Source organism: Colobus angolensis, unplaced genomic scaffold (genome assembly GCF_000951035.1).
Source record: "Colobus angolensis palliatus isolate OR3802 unplaced genomic scaffold, Cang.pa_1.0 Scaffold174, whole genome shotgun sequence".
NCBI classification, from domain to species: Eukaryota; Metazoa; Chordata; class Mammalia; order Primates; family Cercopithecidae; genus Colobus; species Colobus angolensis.
The window spans coordinates 3,672,153-3,691,715 of record NW_012114866.1 but is presented as its reverse complement, the minus strand read 5'-3'; the positions used below and the strand labels follow the sequence as shown (position 1 = coordinate 3,691,715).

At 39.1% G+C, this 19,563-nt stretch overlaps 1 protein-coding gene across 2 annotated transcripts in view; it reads left to right on the top strand.

Annotated features, from left to right (window-relative positions):
• CCDC81 (coiled-coil domain containing 81) overlaps nucleotides 1–19,563 on the top strand; it is a 54,065-nt gene that overhangs the window by 9,712 nt on the left and 24,790 nt on the right. The window contains exons 2-7 of one of the 2 annotated variants that reach the window (XM_011938492.1): nucleotides 1,325–1,386; nucleotides 2,791–2,947; nucleotides 7,862–8,118; nucleotides 10,650–10,729; nucleotides 12,911–13,032; nucleotides 15,951–16,074. In XM_011938492.1, coding sequence (XP_011793882.1) covers nucleotides 1,325–1,386; nucleotides 2,791–2,947; nucleotides 7,862–8,118; nucleotides 10,650–10,729; nucleotides 12,911–13,032; nucleotides 15,951–16,074 — 802 coding nt within the window. The remainder of the gene's footprint in view (nucleotides 1–1,324; nucleotides 1,387–2,790; nucleotides 2,948–7,861; nucleotides 8,119–10,649; nucleotides 10,730–12,910; nucleotides 13,033–15,950; nucleotides 16,075–19,563) is intronic. The other variant, XM_011938493.1, reaches the window with a different exon arrangement.

Sequence of the window (19,563 nt, the reverse complement as noted above, 5' to 3'; positions counted from 1 at the left end):
TCACTGTTCTTGATTTTTTATTTTGAGATTTAAAACTTAACACTCTTGAGTTGCAAAGAGTTCTTAATTGGAAAGTATCTTTGATAAACACATGATTAGGTTTGGAAGGGTGATGTTAATACAGATATAATTTTCTAGGCTTTGAAATATTAGTCATACCTACAGTATAGGTTCATATCATACATTAACACTTTAGTTATTGGCTAAACTACCTATTTTTCTACCACAGTTTTTTGAAACACAGCTCAGAGCAAGAAGATAAACTTGGAAGGCTTCCCTCCAATCAGTCAAAATTGATAGTGCAAAATGTATGCATTAATTCAAAGTAAAGCTCCTTGTCCTACTCAAAAGTGTGTTTTTAAAAATTACTTTAGGCCGGGCATGGTGGCTCATGACTGTAATCCCAGAACTTTGGGAGGCCGAGGAGGGTGGATCACCTGAGGTCAAGAGTTGCAGACCAGCCTGGCCGACGTGGCGAAACCCCATCTCTGCTAAAAATACAATTAGCAAGGCATGGTGGCTGGCACCTGTAATCCCAGCTACTCAGGAGGCTGAGGCAGGAGACTCGTTTGAACCTGGGAGGCAGAGGTTGCAGTGAGCCGAGATTGTGCCACTGCACTCCACCCTGGGCATCAGTGATACCCTGTCTCAAAAAAAAAAAAATTATTTTAGACATATTATTAGTATTTGTTATTTCCAGAACACAGTAGATATGAAGCAATGAATTACGACTGGTCCAGGAGCCCACAGAGTACTAGTAGCACAAGTGACAGCTGGTAGCTTAGCATTGAAAAATGAAAATAAAAAGCAGATTTGAGGATTTAGCAAAAAATAGAAGTGTAGGAAAAGTTAATGTACACAAAACAGCCTTTCATGCCTTAGTGGCCTTTTGCCTTATTCCTGTGTTATGGAATGCTGTGAGAATGAACGTTCTTATTAATCAGATGGCACAGAGTAGACACCCGATAAACGGTTGCTGAATGGGTCTTTAAGAAAAGTCTGGGTTATACTTGATTAACTCTCTTTATAGAATAAAGAAAAGGGTGTGACAGAGTTCCCTTTGCTCTAGAAAGATTTTTTTTAAAAATTTATTATTATTATTGTTATTTTAAATCACATCTTCCAAACTTAAGGGAGTAAGCCTTAGCTACCAAGAAAATTAACTTTTGGGAATAGCATTGTTTTTTCTTAATTCTAAATTAATCAGGAATTAGTGTCATTTGCTTCCACATTTCATATTTACATTTTTATTTATTAGCACTAAGGTATTACCACATGGGTGGTCATGTAAATTAAATAATTTCTCGTTACTTTTGAATTTCAGAAGTCTCTATTATCTGGGGGGATGTATCAGAATTTGTGGGACGGCAGTTAACCCTGCACAAGGTAAGATTTATTAATTTATTAATAAATTAAATTTATTTATTAATTTTAATGTAGGCATCTAAAGGATCTTTCCTCCATAGTCTTGTATAATGTTGCTGGGAGCAGGGCAGTAGACTTTAGAGCCATCCCGTTTAACTTCCAGTCCTGTGATTTTATGATGCTCATGCTTCGGACTTGTGGGTAATAGATGTAACAAACATGAATTTTATTTTTAGGTAATGAATTTGTAAGTTCTGCTCTTCTAGTGTTACAGAGTGTAGTGTTGATCAACCTGGGTGTGTGTAAGGAAACTAGATGAGTTCTGTTTGTCTGTGATCTGATAGTTCCTGGCATAGCTGTAGAAGGATATAACGCTTCTTGTCTTGCCTCCTTGCAGGGAATGGATTTTAATTGAAATAGAAGACTTGCCAAAATGAGAAACTTTGCCCAGGGCTGGACCATTCCCTCCTGTTAAGTCTTGGCTTTAGATGCCATAAAACTGCATGGAGATTTGGGGATGAGCTTGGGGGAAGCTGGGAAGTTGTGGAACTTTTATACCCCATTCAGAGGTCCTACTGTGAGAGCCCTTGGGCAGAATTCATACCTCAAATTTATTTTGTTTGGCTTGAGAATTTGAATTTGTTATCAGCACTTAAACTTGGGAGAAATTATATAATGTTTTGGATTTTTTCCCTCCCTTTCACTGAAAAATCAGCAGATCTAACAATACTAGTCTTCCATTACTACGTGGTGACACATTTGGAGCTCAAGATGTGCTCTTCCCTTTAGATGGGGTGTGCAGTCCATAGCCATCACATTCCCTGGCTGGCTACTTTCACTCTCTTGCTTTCTTTTTTGGCTCCTATTGGCATTTGAGTTTGTAGTCCTTGATATATGATATCTCCAGGGAAACAGAAACCCAGTATGAGAGCTAAAAACATTTGCTTCTACCCATCAGCCAGGATCACTACATTGCAGCATATGATTTGGATGCTGGGTTGTCTAAGTGGCAGACATAAAATCTAAAAGTAGGAACGAGAAAGCAGAGATTCTCATGCCCTCTTAAATTCCTCTAATGGCAGATGACTAAAATTTAAAATGTCACACAATTTAGGACAGAAGTAATCTTGGTTAAAGATTAAAAGATGCTATGACATTCACACAAATTTTCTTAGCCTTTTGACGATACAGAGATGAGCGATCTGATGTCTGTAAATCATCATGGACCAATATATTATATTTTATACTAAGCTTATTTGAAAACTTAGAATTATAAAATGCTATCACTCTGAAGAGTCCTAGAGATCACTGAATTTTTAAGGCCTAAGCTTACTTCTCTTCATGTTTTTTGGATAATAATATTAAGGATTATTTTTTCTTCACTCCTTCTATGAATTTTTTTTTTTTTTTTTTTTTTCCTTTCAGGGGGTTCAGATTCCAGGATTTGGAATTTTCACTTTCATGAGACAAAAACTTGAGGTGGGCAACAACAAATTTATCTTAATCCAGAGGCCCGTGTTTATTATGGCGGAGAAGCTAGTGCAGATCCATGGACTCAAACAAAACAAAGTATATACTCCTGGTAAATAATTCTAATACGTAAGATTTTCCCAGAAGGTTACTGTCCTGGGGATTAAAAAAAAAAAAAAAAAAAAAAATGAAAGGGCAAAGCATAGCCAGTGCTGCTGTCTTACCTTCTGATTTGAGGAACTCACTTTTCATAAGGTGCTTTTGGCACAGGGAAGGGTCAAAGTGGAAAAATAATAGAGTCTTCCTGAAGGCTATTTTAAACCCCAGTAACCTAAGAGGTAGGAGTGAAAAAACCTGATGTAACATAACAGAAAATTTATGTAAAAGTCACACCACAGAGCTGTAAGCCCTTTATTTCGGATCCTAAGAGATTAAAAGTGGTTATAAAGAAGAGAAAGTTAATTAGGATCTCTGGTTGGGAGAACTACAGTCAGTATCAGCTGTCAAAAAGATACCTGTCTTTCTATCATATGTATAATCCAAATCATTACAATTTGAAAGTTAGAAGTTGAATAATTCCATAAAGACTTAATGCATACCTTACACACCTTTCTCACACCCTAAAGCCAACCTCCCTCCCTCCCTCCTTTCCTTCCTTCCTTCCTTCCTTAAATATTGATTGAGAGCCAACTATGTGGCAGACCTTGTTCCAGGTGCTTGAGACATAGTGGTAAACAAAATAGGCATAATCCCTGCCACAGACTGCTTTCATCCAGCTTTAGTGTGTGGGCTTCCTAACACCTCCCTTGGTTACTTAGCAGTCTTTGGGTGCATACTTTCTGATTCCTGGCTGTGTTCCTTTTGACCTTCCTGATTGTCCCCGCCCCCTGCATCAGACTCACACCTGGATAAATGGAGACAGTCTATCTCCGATGGCAACAGGCTGTAACTGTCCTCTAAGTTAATGTTCCTAAAAGTTAATTTTCAGAGTCACTTGAGTTAACTTTCTACTTTCAAAAGAATGATATATTAGAAAAACAAATGCCAACAAACCATACTTAGAATTTCTTAGGTATATATTCAGTATAGTGGGCTTGATGAACTTTTCAGCTATTTTTACCTAGAGTTCTTTTTTTTCTTTTCTTTTTTTCCCCTTTTCATGGGAACAAAAAGAAATATCTAGAGTTTTATGTCAGAAGAAATATATCCTATTTCATCAAAAACCTATCTAAGAAAATGAAAATAAAGCTAACAGTTTTGCAAAAAACATCTGTGCCTTAGAATTAAAGCTCATTTTCCATCTTGGATCTTGTACTGTAGTCCAAAAAAGTAGTTTAGATCTAAAATTGTATTTTTTACTGGGTGAGGCAATTTCAGAATTAGACATATATGACTGAATTAGTTCAAAAGAATAATTCTAGGCCGGGCATGGTGGCACATGCCTGTAATCCCAGAATTTTGGAGGCTAAGGCGGGAGGATCACTTGAGGCCAGAAGTTCAAGACCAGCCTTGGCAACATAGCAAGATCCTGCCTCTACAAAAAATTATTTCAAAGAACTTAGGCAGGCATGATGGTTGACACCAGCAGTCTCAACTACTTGGGAGGCTGAGGCAAGAGGATCACTTTAGCCCAGGAGTTAGTTGGAGGCTGCAAAATAATAATAATAATAATAAGATAAATAAGGAACGAAATAAAAATTTAAAACCCCTAAATTTCTGTCTACGTTTAGCTTTGTGGTTATGATTCTTCATTATTAATTAACTAGGTAACTGTATTTGTTCTCACACTGTTATAAATAACTACCTAAGACTGGGTAATTTATGAAGAAAAGAGGCTTAATTGACTCACGGTTCTGCAGGCGTAACAGGAAGCATGGCCGAGAGGCCTCAGGAAAGTTACAATCACGGCAGAAGGCAAAGGGGAAGCAAGCACATCTTACTATGCCGGAGCAGAAGAGAGCGAGCGTGAAATGCGGAGGTGCCACACACTTTTAAACCATCAGATCTCATGAGAACTCACTCACTATCATGAGAACAGCAAGGGGGAAATTCACCCCCATGACCCAATCACCTCCCACCAGGCCCCTCCCCCAATTAGACATGAGATTTGGGCAGGGACACAAATTCAGACCGTATCAGTAACTAAGCAAACATTTTATAGGGGTTTTTAAATATGAGTAAGACATAGTTCTTTTGAATCTAGTATAGATAATTAATATACAAGAAATGGACTGGGTGCAGTGGCTCACGCCTGTAATCCCAGCAATTTGGGAGGCTGAGTCAGGCAGATCACAAGGCCAAGAGATCAAGACCATCCTGGCCGACATGGTGAAACTCCATCACTACTAAAAATACAAAAAACAAGCTGGATGTGGTGGCATGTGCCTGTAGTCGCAGCTACTCAGGAAGCTGAGGCAGGAGAATTGCTTGAACCGGGAGGCGGAGGTTGCAATGAGCTGAGATCATGCCACTGCACTCCAGCCTGGTGATAGAATCTTAAAAAAAAGAAAAAAAAAAAGAAATGATGAAACATGATTAAGTGCTATAAAAGCTGAATTGATCAGAACGGGATCAAACGCTATGATGCCCAGAGGAGAGCATGCCTAACTCTGCTTTAGGAAGATGACATGTAAAGACGTCTTAAAGGATGATAGGACTCTGTGAGCAGAGAATCTGTTGGAAGATATTTCAGGAACAATATGAACAAGTCAAGAATATGGCAAAGAATGAAGCCTGTTAAGGAAGTAACAGGTACTTCTGTATGGCTGAGGCATATGATTGTGGAGGTCGGCAGAGGAAGGTAAGATGAAAATGGTAGGTAGGGGCCAATTGTGAGGGGCCTTATATGGTGTGATAGGACTTTATAATTCATCCTGTAGGCACTGAGGAGCCACTGAAAGTTTTTGAGCAGGGAATTATCTGTACAGATAGGATTAGTTTAGAAAGATATTCTTTTCAGTTACGGTAGTTTTACATACAGTAAAAGCCTGAATGAAGACAGTGATCATCGGGAGAGGAAATGAGGGTATCTACTCATGAGACATTACTCATGAGACATTTCAGATGTAGAACTGGTATGGCTTAAGTTGAGAGTGGCGGGTAGGAAGAGGAAGGAAGGCGTTTAGTATGACTCAGATTTCTTGGTTGGAGAACAGATGGATGCTCATGCTATCAACTACCTTTATAGAGAATGAAGGGGAAAGGTGGATTTTGGTGGTGGATAAAATAGTGAATTTGCTTTTGCACATGCTGAATTTGAGAGACACGTGGGGATATTTAGGTAGAGGTGATTCCAGAGCTTAGGAGAGGGGTGGAGACTAGAGATCAAGATTTGGATGTTTACCTAGGAGAGGATATACACTCAGCAGAAGAGATAAACAAGGACAAAATCCTATAAAACAAGTAAATCTCAGTATCTTATAAGAAGTAGAAGAGGAGGGAAGCCAGCAAAGGGTGCCAAGGAGGACGAAATTGGAGAACCAAGAGTGGTATCATGTATACAAGGAAAATAGGGCATGGCTGGCAGAAGTTATAGGGAGGTCATGAGAAATAATATTTGCAAAGTATCCATTGACTTGGCAATCATGAGATGACAGTGTCCTGACTCAGACGAGTGGTCTGAAAGACAGATTGCAGAGAGGCAGCAGACAAATGGGAGGGGAAAATCCGGAGGCAGGCAAGACAGCCTTCTTTTTAAGAAATGTGTATTTTTTTAAAAATGGAGGGAGGTGGTTGGAATTACTGTTAAATTGTGCAGGAGACGGTAGGCTGATGTAGTGAAGCTCATGTCTTGTTAATTTTCATCATTCAGCAGTGGTGGACATTTGAAAGCATATTACTCATGCTTACTGAGTGAATCTTTAGAATATTCTTATCTATGTCCTATTTATCAGTGGAGCTTGTTGTTGTCTCTCTTTGGCTTTGTCATCTTGATTCTCTATGCTATTTATCCTTTTTCTGACTTGTGAACCTTATATTGCTCCTACATCTGTTCTAGTTGAATAGATCCTGTGCTTTCTTCAAGCTAGATATAATCGTATTCCTCTGAAATGTCATATATGGGCTCATTAGAGAGGAAAAGGTTTCTGTGAGTCATTCAGTCTGATACCCTTGTATAAGACCCTATTTCATTTAAATGATAACTTCTAGTGAAGATGGCTCTCTTTTCAAAATATTTAACACTTGTAGGTATCTGTAATCATGTAAAAATGGCATAACTGGAGGAGACAGGCAAATGTATCAGTTAATTATTGTACTGCTATAAAGAAATACCTGAGACTGGGTAATTTATAAAGAAAAGAGGTTTAATTGGCCCATGGTTCCACAGGTTGTACAAAAGTATGGCTGGGGAGGCCTCAGGAAACTTACAATCATGGTGGAAGCATGTCATGTCTTATAAGGCTGGAGCAGGAGTAAGAGGGAGAATGGAGGGAGGTGCTACACACTTTTAAACAACCAGATTTCATGATAGCTCACTCACTATCATGAGGACAGCACCCAGGGGAATGGTGTTAAACCATACATTAAGGATCCACCCCCATGATCCAATCACCTCCCAATAGGCCCCACCTCCAACATTGGGGAATACAATTCAACATGAGATTTGGGTGGGGACACAGATCCAAACCATATCAGCAAATATTGCTCCAGTATGTCCTAAAATATAAGGGGGATGAAAACTTTAGGAAACCCTCTGAGGAAGAGAGTTAGTTATTATATGTGTCCTAGAGAAAATCAAAAGCTTGTCTACAGTGTTATTTAGAAAGCTAACTGTTCTTATGTTGAGCATTGAACTTACACTTTTAGAGAATACTTTGAGAGAAATACTTTAGGAAAATTGTACTCATTAATATGTTAGTTACTACTTAATTGTCTGCAGTAATAATATTACATTGGGTACAACTAAAGGCTTCATCCAGAAGATTCTATTTTAGGGTACTAAGAATCAGATAATTATTTGTGAGTGTGTATATGTCCTTATCGTAATCACCACTTTCTCCCATCCCAACTGTCTTTTCTCCTCTAGGTGATATCCCAATTGTTCCACTTAATTTTGTCATGATATCCCTGGAGGGTCCATTTAACAGAGATGTAGTGGAAGGATGTGTGAAGGAGACGTTGCTTTTTTTATCGCGATCCATTTCCATGAAACAAAATGTGGAGTTTACATTCAAAGGAATTGGGGTCCTCATGATCAGAGACAACAAAGTGAAGATGAGGTTTTATAAAGACTTCCTTTGTACCATGGATGGAAGTGGGGCTTTGGCAAAGGCCCTAGCAAACGTAAATTAATATTTTCCTTCTCCTAAGTCTCCTCCTAATTGTAGTTCTGATTTATCTATAGGTGTATTGTAATTAAGAAAAATGAAGATTGACATATTTGGGTGACAGTTACCTGAAGTACATGGAAGTGCTTGTTTATACTTGATTAACTCTTTGACAAAAAGATTAGGAAGGCAAACGAACATTAAGAGTCAAAGTCAACTGAGGGATATAAATAGTAATGGAAACTCTTCAAATTCTGAACATTTTATAGTATCTTATAGGTTTTTTGTTTGTTCATTTTTTGAGACAGAGTCTCACTCCATCACCCAGGTTGGAGTGCAGTGGCACAATGTTGGCTCACTGCAACCTTCATCTCCTGGGTTTGAGTGATTCTCCTGCCTCAGCCTCTCAGTACCTGGAATTACAGGTGTGCGCCACCATACCCAGCTAATTTTTGTATTTTCAGTAGAGATGGAGTTTCACCATGTTGGCCAGGATGGTCTTGAACTCCTGGTCTCAAGTGATCTGCCCGCCCTGACCTCCCAAAGTACTGAGATTACAGGCATGAGCCTCCGTGCCCAGCCTATAGTTTAAAAACTTCTTCTACATGTATTATTTCATTTGAGTCTCGAAATATACAAGCAGCATTATTATCATCCTAATTTTACAAGTGAGAAAAGTAGGGGCTCAGAGAGGCTATGTGGGAATCCCAAGGTGAACTACAACCGGAATTCAAGCCCAGACTTCCTAACCACTCAGTTTTTGCTAGTTCTACTATTTTACTTTTTTAATGTTGGTTCAACTATTTTATTTTAATGAAAGTCTATAACAAAATTGAATTTGAGTCATGGAGTTTTTGAATCTTTAGCTTTTAATATGGCATGTTGTAGAAGAAATTTCCTAATTGGCATCATTATTTTCAACCATTAAGTAGCTGGTATGACCTTCATGCTAAGCTGGATACAGCAGTTTAAACAAATGACATAGTCAATCTACAGGATTTATTGAATACTTAGTGTGCCTCAGGTACTTCTCTGGGAACTAACAAAGTAGACATGAATGAATTGAATTATTATGGAATGTTATATAATCCTATATCCCATAAAGCCAAACCCTTCTTTTTTTTAATGAAAAGGCTATTCGTATCATCTCGGTCTACCCATTTCTCCTTTTATGAAGCTTTGGGATAGGGGTTTAGGAAATGGAGTTGTGCATAATGAAACTCCTGGGTTTTTTTTTTACACAGTCTGGTTTCATACAGGATTGCTAAAAGGATTGCCAACCCTGTGTGTGGAAAGAGGGAAATAAATGCAGGAAAAACCCTTGCTTTTCCATGAAAACGCAAGGCAAGGTTTACAAGTCCATAAGCAAGGCCAAAGTGGCTAGCTCATCTCTAACCCTCAGGGATTCTGCAGAACTTTGTAGCTTCAATATGTGTTTAAAAGAGAAGATAGCATTTTCCTTGACCTGCTGAACTCTAAAGCACATCTTTTAAAGAATGGAAATTTTCCAAAAGAACTAGTCCTGAGAGATACTCTGAAAAAAGAGGTCAAAGTTGACTGAAAACTGCTGGTTGAATCAATAGCCCTCAGGGACAGAGGGACAGAGCACATCAGCATGTTAAAGGAGCTGAGAAGTCTGGCTGGAAAGCAGTCAGTTTAACTGCCTGGATGTATTTAATCATGGAATTCTAGGTTAATCCAACATCTCATTAGCTCTGTAGGACACATTTCGGAAAACTGCCGTAAAGTGGTATCAGTGAGAGTTTATTCCCAAATGACCTGTAACTTAAAACATCTTGTAGAGTAGTCCCCTCGGAAAGCTATGTGCTTACTTCAGCGATGCTGCTTTTATTAGAAATATTTTCTATACTTCTTTGGGAGAATTCCCTTCAAAGGCTTTTGTAAGGGGTAGTACTCATGCAAAAATAATAATTTTATACATTATTCTACAGTAAAAATGTGACAATGTGACTATTATGTTTATAGTTATATGAGAATTAAAATAGCCATTTGTTCAGTATTTACTATGGGCTAGCTACTTACACAGAGGACCTCATGGAAGTGCTATTAGATCCTTTTATTATCGCCAGAAACCTAGTGCCTAAGGCCGCATACCTGTTAGCAGTGTGGGGATTTGAACATGAGCCCACCTGACTCGAAAGCTTTCCTCTTAATTGCCTAATTTTAGTTATTTGGGTCAAGAGTGGAATTAGACAGCTTGCTCACTTTCCATATATTTTTATGAAGTCTGCTATCTTCTTAAAGATATCTAAAAGTATCTGTCAACTCTGAAGGCAATTCCCCAAAAGGAAATGGTTTGAGAAAAGGCAACACCAAAATAATTGCTGTGCAGCTACCCGGGGTGATTACTCTGATGAATGAGATCATTCCTCATTGGATTTTTAAGCTCTGGACTTTTAAGCGCTAAACATAAACAACAAGAAAAGTATTGTGGTAGCCTTGCCTATGAGACAGCCTGCAGTTTTTAATTTGTCTGAGTCCTGGCCAGCAGCCTAGATGTAACCTTGCTCTGTCGCTGTCCTCTAGAGGCCTGGCACTGTGGACTCGGTGTTGTCTAGCAGAGAGGCCTTGAGGAAGTGGCCCAGCAGTGTGCTTGCATTTCCAAGGTGAGTGCTTTGCTTCATGGGTTCCTCCAGGCACTAGCACTCCTTGCTGATCTGATCTCATTGGGCAGTATTTCTCAATGTTTTGTAGCTCATGCTCCTTTTAATGTATTCTCTGTCTCTCCATCTCTAAATGCACCAACAAAGAAGAGTTTATTGCATACCCTTTCTGTAGTTAAGTTAAATAACAATGGATATTTATTCTTTTTTATCCTCCCTCACTGAGATGGAGTATTGCTCTGTCACCCAGGCTGGAGTGCAGTGGCGCGATCTCTGTTCACTGTAACCTCTGTCCCCTGGGTTTAAGCAATTCTCTCCTGCCTCAGCCTTTCGAGTAGCGAGATTACAGGCGCATGACACCACCCCTGGCTAATTTTTGTACTTTTAGTAAAGATGGGGTTTCACCATATTGGCCAGGCTGGTCTCAAACTCCTGATCTCAAGTGATCCATCCGCCTCGACCTCCCAAAGTGCTGGGATTACAGGCGTGAGCCACCTTGCCCAGCCCATTTATAAAACTACCCTTGGCTCCTGGAAATTCTGATACTACCTTCCATCAACCTTAGTCCCTGCAGTATTAGTAAAACTCTTCTCACCTGCTGAGCTTTCCTCTACTTTGTAGCACTTCTTCTGCCCTAGCTGCTGCTTCTTCCTTCAGTTCAGCTCATTTCCTGTCAGAGCTCGGATTTTTACCACTAAACGGGTTAAACAGGTAAGTTAGAATAAGGAAACAGCTTTACTCCATGAGCACAGTGGTTGTTACTGGTGGTTGCATATTCGTTTAATCTTCACGACAATCATGTGACATATGTATTATAATTCTCCACTTTATCACGATACAAAATTAATTTTAATTTTTTTCTTTTACATGAATGAAGCAACATGGTGCACTATTGAGAACACTGGAGTAGGAGTCAGGAGACTTCAGTTCTATTTCCAGTTTGGCCATCACTTATTCATTGTGTGCCCTTAATTATGTTAATAATCTTAATTGCTGTGCCATTAACCACTGTGCATTTCAGGTGGAGGAAGTTTGGGGAATAATAACTAGCTTGCTAAAGCATTCTTTAGGAAGTATGAGTACAGTATAAAAGTATGAGAATTTCTTAGATGTTTTGAGTGTGACATTCTCTTGTGCTTGTTGGTTTGGAACAACCCCCTCCTGGAAGAGCTGTTTGACAAATACTTCAGAAGATTCAGTGTGAAGTAAAGAGTAAGCCTTAGAGGTTGTTTTCCAGCCGTCTCATCTTGCACATGAAATGGCCATGCAACTAATAAGCAGCCAAGCTTATAGAAATAAGACCACAGCTCCTGGTCCAGTGTTCTTTCCACTGCACCATATTGCCTTACACTAAAGATAAATCAGCAGTTTGAAAATAATTTTGATTGTTTTGGAAGGCAAATGTGGCTGTTCCCTTTGACATATTTTGGCTTAGGCACTCCAGGAGGGAAATAATTGTAGTGGGTCAAAGAATAGAGATGGAGGCTCCATCAAGTCAAGGGCCTAGAAATGGACAAGGGGACTTAAATACTCAAAACAACTGTTGATGTTTTATTTATGTGATATTTGGCCCCTGAATTGACTGAAGGTACCCCCACCCCCACTCCCTACTCCAACCTAGTACTCCATACCTGAGACTAAAGAAATTCTACAACTACACACACCAACTGAACAACCCCCTTCCTCCCTGCTGCAAATTGTAGTTGTGCAAGTCCTTCACTTTTGCCTGGGGAGAGAATGATGAAGTGAAGTGGCAAAGGAGGGAGGAGACAAATGGTTATTTTGGGGCATACTCTACCAGGCTATGAATCTTTTGCCTTTAAGCTATCCAACAACCTTTTCTCACTGTATCACCCCAGATCATCTAGTTATAGAACTAGGATATAAAAATTCAAATGGAAACACAACCCAATAACCTAAATAAAGGACTTTAAGGCAATTTCTCTATATGCAAGCTGCTTTTGAGACTATGGTATAGAAGGGAAGGTCTTGGTCAGCTCCCAGAAAACCTTGGAAAAAATTAATCTATGATATGTACTCAGCACATCAGAGCACTCACTCCTTGAAGAAAGTGGGCTTATTTCAGAATCAGCCAGCTGGCTGGGCTGCTTCCAAGACTTGAAAGTTCACACAGTCACCTGTTCAGGTTTAGTGCAGCGGAAAAACATATTGGCTCATTCCTAGGATTGAGCTCAAGGAGATGGAAAACAAACTGCCTATGGAGACCCTTGTAGAAGAATGCGGAGAGAATAGAGAAAGGAAGTGCAAGTTAAAAGACCAGTCAGACAAAGAAGAAGGCATCAGAGGTAGGCCAATGATTTCTGGATACAATCTGTCACTCTTTGCTGCTATGAGCCCAGTCATATTGCTTAGCCGAAGGTAAATAAAGTTAAATTTACAAATAATCACTATATTATTACTATTACTTTTTTTTTTTTTTGAGATGGAGTCTCACTGTTGCCCAGGCTGGAGTGCAGTGGCATAATCTCAGCTCACTGCAACTTCCACCTCCCAGGTTCAAGCGACTCTCCTGCCTCAGCCTCCTGAGTAGCTGGGATTACTGTCATGTGCCACCATGCCTGGCTAATTTTTTTTAGTTTTTGTATAGATGGGGTTTCACCATATTGGCCAGGCCGGTCTTGAACTCCTGATCTGAAGTGATCCGCCCATCTAGGCCATCCAAAGTGCTAGGATTGCAGGCGTGAACCACTGCACCCAGCCACAAACAATCACTATATGATTTCTAACAAATACATTCTAGTCCTAGAATCCTGCATCTGACCTTAATTATGAGCTTACTTACTTTATGGGCCTTAGGTCCTATGACTCTCAGGCTCTTAGATCATCATCTCTTTGCTGGCTCCCCATTGCTCAAAGGGGCCCAAACTCAGATGACTATAGGGTCCAGGCAGGTAATGCAAATGCAGGAAGTTATCTGGATATAAGTGGGTTGGAGACATGTTAGCTTACTTAACATTTTTTATGAAAAATGAAGAGTGGCAGTTTTATCACTCTGATGTTTGTAGAAAAAAGCTGGATTCTCATACCTATGTCTGCATCCAATCTGTTGTGATAGTTGTTTTGGTGGAAGCAAATGAAGAAAATCCTAGGACTCCAAAGATTTTTTTTTTTTTTTTAACCAAAGACTTTTTCTTTTCTTTTTGAGATGGAGTCTTGCTCTGTCACCCAGGCTGGACTTCAGTGGCACAATCTGGGCTCACTGCAACCTCCGCCTCCTGGGTTCAAGCAATTCTCCTGCATCATCCTTGCGCCATCACGCCCAGCTAATTTTTGTATTTTTAGTATAGATGGGGTTTCACCATATTGGCCAGGCTGGTCTCAAACTCTTGACCTCAGGTGATCTGCCTGCTTTGGCCTCCCAGAGTGCTATGATTACAGGTGGGAGCCACCACACATAGCCACAGACATTTTGAAAGGGTCCTAGGGACCCCAAAAAGTATGGCTTGCCAGGCCACACTTTGAGGACTGTTCCTCTAGCAGATTGTTGCTTTGTGGAAATGTGGCCCAAGTGGTATCAAATCTTCTAATTTTTCCAATTTTAGTATATGTGCTACCAAAGTGAGCACAATCTTCTGATTTTTCAAAAGAAGCAGAGATCCTGACTTTAATGTGAAATCTATTGGTTGTTAAATGTTGACTTTTGTTGAAACAAAAAATGCTAATAAAACATACCAATGGGTGAACACTGGCTTGTGGATGTCTGTTTTCTATGTGTGGCCTACAGGACTGCATATGAACTTCTAGCCTAATATTTACATGCTTTCTCATTTCTCTAGTCTCATCCCCCACTGTGCCCTACACAGACCCCTTCTTTGGGCAAAATTATCTATTCATGTTCTTTTTTTTTCTTTGAGGTGGGGTCTTGCTCTGTCACCCAGGGAGGAGTGCAGTGACACAGTCTTGGCTCACTGCAGCCTCAACCTCCTGGGCTCAGGTGATCCTCCCACTTCAGCCTCCTCAGTAGCTAGGACCACAGGTGTGCACCACCATGCCTGGCTAATTTTTGTACTTTTTGTAGAGACAGGGTTTTGCCATGTTGCCTAGGCTGGTTTTGAACTCCTGAGCTCAAATGATCTGCCCACCTTGGCCTCCCAAAGTGCTGGGATTACAGGCGTGAGCCACAATGCTTGGCCTATTCATGCTCTTCTAACATGCCTGCCCTTCCCCAATTTCATCCTTTGTTCATTTTTCTTTCCTGCAGCCTGAACTGTCCTTCCTTTTATTTCAATCTATCTCCATCCTACTCACCTTTTAGTACCCCTTTCACATCTCACTTCCTCCAGGAAAACTTACCACTGAATTCTGAAGTGGCTTCTCTCCTCTGAACATGTCAGATCCTTAAAGACTACAACATTTGGCTGGGCACAGTGGCTCACACCTGTAATCCTAGCACTTTGGAAGGCTGAGGTGGGTGGATCACCTGAGATCAGGAGTTTGAAGCCAGCCTGGCCAACATGGCGAAACCCCGTCTCTACTACAAATAAAAAAAATAAATAAAAAGTTAAAAAAAAAAAGTTAGTTGGGAGTAGTGGCATGTACCTGTTATCTCAGCTACTCAGGAGGCTGAGGTGGGAGAATTGCTTGAACCTGGGAGGCAGAAGTTGCAATTAGCTGAGATTGGGTTACTGCACTCCAGCCTGGTGACAGAGTAAGACTCCATCTCAAAAAAAAAAAAAAAAGACTGTAACATTTATTTTTGACTTATACATTTTGCATCGTTGTCCTAAGTTGTTATTTAGTAAATGTGTATTATAAAGCACTTAGCACTGTTAGCACATAAGATGACCTCCAAATGGAAGCTCTCACTTTTTTGTTTATATCTTATTTTTCTCTTCAACTATATCTACTGAAAGATCTTTACAGGGAAAATGTCTAAATCTAGAGATATCAAAGTTGTAAAACTGCCACTGTTCATTTTTCATAAGAAATGTTAACTAAACTAACATGTCTCCCGGTCGTGTTATATCCAGCCCACTTCTTGCATTTATGTTAGTTGCCTCTTTTTGTCCTCTAAATACTTAGCACACTGCTTTCTTTGCAAATATACAGCAAAAACATTTTTTTACATCACAATAGAACAAGGGGTGATTATTTAAAGATAAGAGAGTGTATCTTATATAAAAATTTCCCTTGGTAAAAACTACACAGTTAGTGGTTTGAGAGTTGAAAGGAAACTCGTTTTCATTCATTCATTATTCTACAGATATCTCATCACCCAAGAGACTTCGAGATAGACGAGCTTTGTTCCCTGCCAAAGTGACAAATGTCAGCTTGCTGGAAAAGTCTGACCGAAGTGAGAGTGGTGGGAAGATTATGACCTCTGAAAGGTAATGCACTGACTTTTTTTTTTTTCTGTTGTACTTTACTATATTTTTGAGTCATTGCTTGATGCAGGGAACTGTAATTGTTCATTAATTCATTTATCCAGTGTTCTTGACAGCTTTCTATATGCAACATGATGGGAATAATAAAGGTGACCAAGGTTCACCATCTAGTGGGGAAGCCAGACATATGCAGAGGGATAAATTATGATTCAGCAGAATATATGTTATGATGCAGGCAGAAACAAAATAGCACAGAGTATTTTGTAGATTTGGGCTTCCCAAATCTACAAAACTTTCCTGTTTTCTGAGTGCTCGGATATTATGATGTGACACAGTGTTATATTTACATCAAATTGGAAAGTAGTTTTGCCAAACATAGCCAGTACTCCATTAGTTCTCAATAAACATTACTTCAATGAATGAGTGTATTACAATTTATCATGGTCGTTTTCTTCTTGTGATGGTATGTCAAAAGATTTCTATAATATTTTATCCTTGTCTCTTTGAGTAGGATACTTTTTAAGACCTCAAATCAGTCAACCATATTCAACCATGCTCATTCATTAAGTGTTTACTGAGCACCTATGTACTTTGCATTGTGCCAACCTTTAATTTATTAATGTGTCAAAATTTATCAGCTATCATATGTGCAATTTATGTACTTTGTGGATTACTAAAGTCATGTTTAAAACTCTAGGAATGCTTGTTTTGGATAATATCACTGTTACGAAAGATAACTGAGAATTAGATGTATAGTCCTTTAATTCAATACAACAAACATTGAGCACTACCATGTGCCAGGTACTATTCTAGGCACTGAAGATTCAGAGTTAGAGACATATAAACCTGCTTTTATAAAACTTACAGTCTTGTAGGAAGACTGAAATTAAAAAAAACAATGCATGCGATGAAGATAACAAAAGTACAGAGGCTGCAAAAGGAGAGAGTAATTGTTGGAAGCTGTTGGTAAAGATTTCCTATAGAAGTTGACCCAAAAATGTTTGTTTCCTGTAGAAGTTAACCAAAAAATAGGCCAGGTACAGTGGCTCATTCCTGTAATCCCAGCACTATGGGAGGCCGAGGCAGGAGGATCACAAGGTCAGGAGATCGAGACCATCCTGGCTAACACGGTGAAACCTCATCTCTACTAAAAATACAAAAAATTAGCCGGGTGTGGTGGCAGGCGCCTGTAATCCCAGCTACTTGGGAGGCTGAGGCAGGAGAATGGTGTGAACCTGGGAGGCAGAGCTTGCAGTGAGCCGAGACTGTGCCACTGCACTCCAGCCTGGGCGACAGAGCAAGACTCCGTCTCAAAAAAAAAAAAAAAGTTAGCCAAAAAATATTTTTTGTGCGATTACTAAAACAATACATGTTTATCATAGAAATTTTGAGGAAACCAAAAAAGCAAGAGTTACAAAAAATCACCTATAATCCCTCTACATAGAGGAAACTTTGTATTAACCTTATGGTGCATGCCATTTATTTCAATGCATATACAATATATACAGATACTTACACTTGGAATATACATACTTTTTAAATAAAATTTAGATCATATTATATGAATTTTTGTCACATTTAATAAGTGGTAATTTCCCCATGATATTAAATATTCTAAAACCTTAACAAATAATTGCATATCATCTTAATGAAAGATTAAACCTTTTGTTTAACCAATCTGCTATTGGATATTTAGATGGCTTCCAGTTTTTAAGTACTATAAATAATGTTGTGAAAATATAATTAAACATAATTCCTTGCATACATCTGGATATTCCATAGGATAAAAACTTTAAATTTCAGAGATAAGGAGTCCATTTTCATGCCTTTGATACACATTGCCAATTATCTTCTTCATGATTGTAGCAAATTATCCTCTCAGCAACAGTAATATGACAGAGTGCTATCTTTTCTACAGTTTTGCTAATACTTTAGCAAAGTGAAATGATGGTATTCATTATTGTTTTTAACCTGTGTTTGTTTGACTTCTAGTGGGTTTTTTCTTGTTTTGTTTTTGAGACAGCATCTCACTCTGTCACCAAGGCTAAAGAACAGTGGCATGATCATGGCTCACTGCAGCTCAACCTGCTGGGCTCAAGTGATTTTACTGCCTCAGACCCCCAAGAAGCTGGGACTATAGGTGCACTCCACCACACCAGCTAATTTTTTTGATTTTTTTTTTTTTTTTTTGAAAAGATGGGGTCTTAGTATGTTGTGTAGGCTGGTCTAGAACTCCTGGCCTCAAGCAATTCTCCCACTTCAGTCTCTCAAAGTGCTGGGATTACAGGCATGAGCCACCACACCTGGCCTGCATTTTATTTTTATCTTGTTTCTTAGCCATTTGTAGTTCTTTTACAATTTTCCTGCTTGAATCCTGTGTCCTTTTTCAGCTGGGAGCTTTAATTTTTCTTAAAAACAAGTTGTATTTCTTATAAAGAGAACTTCATATATCATAGGTATGAATAGTTTTCTGATGTGTATGTTTTAAACATTTTCCTAATTCTTTTTTCTTTTTAATTTTGTTTCTGCACCATTTAGTGTACAGAAGTTTAAAATATATCTTTTCTGATTTACCAACCTGTCCAAGTCCCCAAACACCATGTTTGGGAATGTCAGTCCATAATTACATTTTCATTTTGAAAAAAATATTCTTTTAGAAGAGTAAAGAATGATCTAGAGGGATAAGATTAGCAGCAGGGGAAGAGGTGTAATAAAATGGAAAAGTGTAGCACAATTTAGCAGATCAAGGCAGTAGTCTAGGCAATCTGTTTCCAACAAATGACCCTAAGGCCTCAGAGGGCCTTAATAGCACATCAAAGACTGAGAGTGAGGTCATATGGGTGGGACTCTGGGCTCTATGTCCTCACTTCCACTGGAGGATGTGTGCTGTTTTTCTGCTTTATATATTGGGGTTTGAGTAAGATTTGTTTAAACTAAGAAGGATAGTACTTTCATTGTTTAACAGTTGAGTATAACTCGTCTAGGAAAAGGTAATAAGGGTATGAAACAAAGATCAGACGGAAAGCTTTAGCTTTGACTGTTGGGGATTAGTTAAGGGAGATTAAGAAGATGTCAAAGATGACCCCAGACTTTGGCTTAGGTAACTGGGAGAAGATGGCGTTATTCAAAATAGTGACTACTATAGGAAGTGCAAATTTGGCTGGTGCTGAAGGGCATGTAGTGGTTAGTGATTCTGTAAAATTTTCACTCCAAGTTAGAGGATTAAAAAAAATACAAGTGAATCGTCTTGGATCATAAGAATCCAGATTGAGACATATTTCTTATTGCTTCCTCATGTCAGTTGCATCTGACAGGTTATTTAAATCAAACTTTTAGGGAATCAGCATTCGCCCAACCCCAGATTTTGAGGCCTAAGAGAAGTTATTAAAAAATAAAGAGGGGGGGCGGAGCAAGATGGCCGAATAGGAACAGCTCCAGTCTCCAACTCCCAGCGCGAAGGACACAGAAGACCGGTGATTTCTGCATTTTCAA